Source organism: Aplysia californica, unplaced genomic scaffold, assembly GCF_000002075.1.
Source record: "Aplysia californica isolate F4 #8 unplaced genomic scaffold, AplCal3.0 scaffold00132, whole genome shotgun sequence".
Taxonomy (NCBI): Eukaryota; Metazoa; Mollusca; class Gastropoda; order Aplysiida; family Aplysiidae; genus Aplysia; species Aplysia californica.
This window is the reverse complement of record NW_004797402.1, coordinates 1,290,824-1,294,168: the sequence shown is the minus strand read 5'-3', so window position 1 is coordinate 1,294,168 and position 3,345 is coordinate 1,290,824. Positions and strand designations below refer to the sequence as shown.

Here is a 3,345-nt window from a genome sequence, read left to right as displayed (position 1 = left end):
GGGGGGAGACATCAGAAATAAAGCCAAACATCTGGCTGCACATTGCTGTTTGATAAACCAAATCCTTCTTTGTTTCATGGGCTAACCAGTTCTATCACATGGCCAACTATATTTGTACTATACAGGCGCCCTACATGGAAGAAATAATGATGTCCAGCAGGGCAGAAAATTACGTGGTGAACGAGCAAAGAAAACGTCGAAGCATACTCACTGTGCGAGCCAGCAACACTCCAAAGTAACCGATCATGCTTTCCCCGAAGAAGAAAAAGTTGGAGGCAAACAGGAAGTACCAGCTCAGGGTCCGGAACCACGGCAAGTCGTAGGACCGATAAACGATGTACCCGATGGTGATGATCTCGTGGAAGCATTTGATTTGAAGGGCAAAAGTCTGCAAATAAAAATTAACATACACGGAATAAGAATTTCTCTTTTTTTAATACATTTTTTAAAAACATAAGATCGAGAATGAATACTTAGTTTAATGAACTAGGTGGTTTTAGTTTTAGTTTTAGTACAGTTTTTACAGCGCTCCCAACTGTATAAGTTCATATGAGAGCAGGTGGCATGATCAATCCAAATATACACTATCACTATATCTCACAGAGTCCCAAAATGAACTTCATTTGTTTGAAAAAAAAAATGAATTTAAACAAAATAAGGAGTACTCGTCAATTTAAAAAAAACCCTGAATGAATATTTCGTCAAATGAACTGACTTGCGGTTTTATTAATCTAAATTAAAATACACTACCATTATAAAATAACTCTCCCAGTCCCGAAACAGCATTCTTTGGTCTAAAAAATTAAATAGACTGTTATTGTTGGAGTCATGTTACCTTACAACCAAAATGGCAATTCCCCCTCATCCAAAACTTGCTTCAGTCATTTAATATTTTTCATCTTCACATAAAGTAAAATCAGATTCAAAATCCAATTTACATAAGTTGGGGGCGGGGAAAGAATGGCATTACATTGCACAGCACAATTCAGTTGTTTTAAAAGAACCCCCCCCAAAAAAAATAAAGATTTAATTCTGAGCCACACAATTCAATTCTTTCTAAAAAATAAAAAAATAAAAAAACAAGAATTGAAAAATTAATTCTTTGGAACAATACCAAACAATTGCTACTCAAGGGAAAAAAATAATAATAAATTTAATCCTTCTGAACAGTACAACAATTAGATTTCTTTTCAAGAACTTGAAAAAAAAAACCAAACGTAATTCTTTGGAGCAGCAAACTTCAATTAAATTTCTTTTCAAGAACTTGAAAAAAAACCCACCAAAAAACGACGTGATTCTTTTGAGCGGTTAACTTCAATTCATTTTATTTTTCAAACGAACGAAGTTAATTATTCTGAGTGTGGCTGCTGTTGTTGTAGTTAGCGATCCAGTAGCATCTGAGCGTTAACTCTTCTGCATGATGCCATTCTGTAATAGCTGCATGTCTGTTCTAATTGTCTGAGTATGGCTCAGAATGTAGGTTACTCACCACCAGGACCAGTGCCAGGGGTCCTAGGTAAATGAGGACGGCAAAGGACAGAATCATCACCCAGGTGAAAATACCTCGGATCACCCAGTTTCTCCATCTGTGGACCAAAAAGAAAGTGAATGTGAACACAGTAAGAATTTCTGTCAATAGCAGGGGTTTTTTGTCAGTTTTAGTAAGAGTTTTACAGCACTTGCAACACAAAAAGGTCTTATAAGTGCCAAGTGCTGAAGATGAAAGGTGTTACAAGCGAGTAACAAACACAAAAAAGAAGGAGGAGAGATCAGAACGACAGACGTTTGATTGAAAAGAAGGAGCAAACCACACCAGGGCACCCGCCAATCACCCACACGGTTCGTTTGAAAGATGATACAATAGATATTATGATTCACGTCTTATAATGAAAGTTGAAACAACTGACACTGAGAAACGGAAAGAGACGAAGGTGTCATTATGAAAGAGATACCGGTGACATAATGAAAAACACAATGGTGACATTATGAAAGAGACTGGTGTCATTATTATGAAAGAAAGAGACATAAGTGTCATATGAGAGAGACCCGGGTGCCTGTGTGAAAAAGACACAGGTGAAAGAGAAACAAGAGGTGAAGTTACAGACCGGCTGCAACTCCACAGAAGTTCTCCAAAGGAAACAAAGAACTTGAAGTGTTGCAAATTTTTTTTTTTTTGGAACTTGCAAAGACAGGGTTGATGGACATAAAAAATGAATTATAAAGGGTAATCTTGTATAATAGTAACATTAACAAGAAGTAAAAAAACAACAACCACACACCACACAAGCCCACCCGCCCGCCCACCAACCACCCCCTAGAGAGATTATGTCACCACCACCTCGAGAAAACATATCAGTCCCTAAATGCAACGAATGTGATTGTAACAGCCTATTCACAGCTTCTTTGTTTGTTTTAGTAGGTGTTTTATGGCACTTGCAACACAATAAGGACATATAAGTGCCGAAGATTAGAGTTGTTACAAGAGAGTAACAAACACAAAAAAGAAAGAGGGAAGATAGGGACGATAGAAGTTTGATCGGAAAGAAGGAGCAAACCACACCAGAGCACCCGCCAACCACCCACTTGTCACCACCACCTCCGGAAAACATATCAATCACTAAATGCATCGAATGTGATTGTAACAGCCTATTCACAGCTTTATCAGCTTTTGAACGGGTAGGTTAAAAATAACCATAAATTGAGTCAGGTCAACACTTGTACAAACAGATCCTTTGTACACACAACAGGAAATAAAACAACGAGGAAACATCGAGCTCAGGTAGCAAGGAGTCAATAAATAAATGAATACCCCGACTGGAACAGACCGGATACAAAAACGTTATCAGGCCTGCTTTTAGTTTTTTAGTAGAGGTTTTACTGCGTTCGCAACTGCATACGGTCATATGAGCGCCAGGAGATTAGAGGTGTTACAAGAGAGGTGTAAGAGAGTAACAAACATAAAAAAGAAGAAGGGGAGATAAGGACGAGAGAAGTTTGATAGGAAAGAAGAAGCAAACTACACCAGAGCACCTGGCCAACAACCCAAAGGTCTGCTTTTGAATCAGTCTCTGCGACTCTCATTTAGTTTGAATATATAAATTTTCTTTTCTTGTTCTTTTTTTTTCAGCGTCTTATTTCCCTGTTCACTCTTCATAAGGTCCCAATAAAGGAGTGGCCATAAAAAGGCTGGAGGTGTATAATACAGCTATAAAATTTCCTCCAGGTAAAATAAATTGTTTGTTTCCAGGAAAAGACTTGAACCACAGGTGGTTTTCACTGAAAGGATCAACAACACTATCCAACTAAACAGGGAAAGTAAAGCACACAGCCTCCTCCTCGCTCTCC

General features: G+C 38.1%; 1 protein-coding gene across 1 annotated transcript in view; it reads right to left on the bottom strand.

The window, feature by feature from the left end:
• LOC101863808 (phosphatidate cytidylyltransferase, photoreceptor-specific) overlaps positions 1-3,345 on the bottom strand; it is a 24,965-nt gene that overhangs the window by 15,130 nt on the left and 6,490 nt on the right. The window contains exons 3-4 of the mRNA XM_005096583.3: positions 1,490-1,586; positions 212-388 (exon numbers count right to left, since the gene is read on the bottom strand). Of these exons, the coding sequence (XP_005096640.1) occupies positions 212-388; positions 1,490-1,586 (274 nt within the window). The remainder of the gene's footprint in view (positions 1-211; positions 389-1,489; positions 1,587-3,345) is intronic.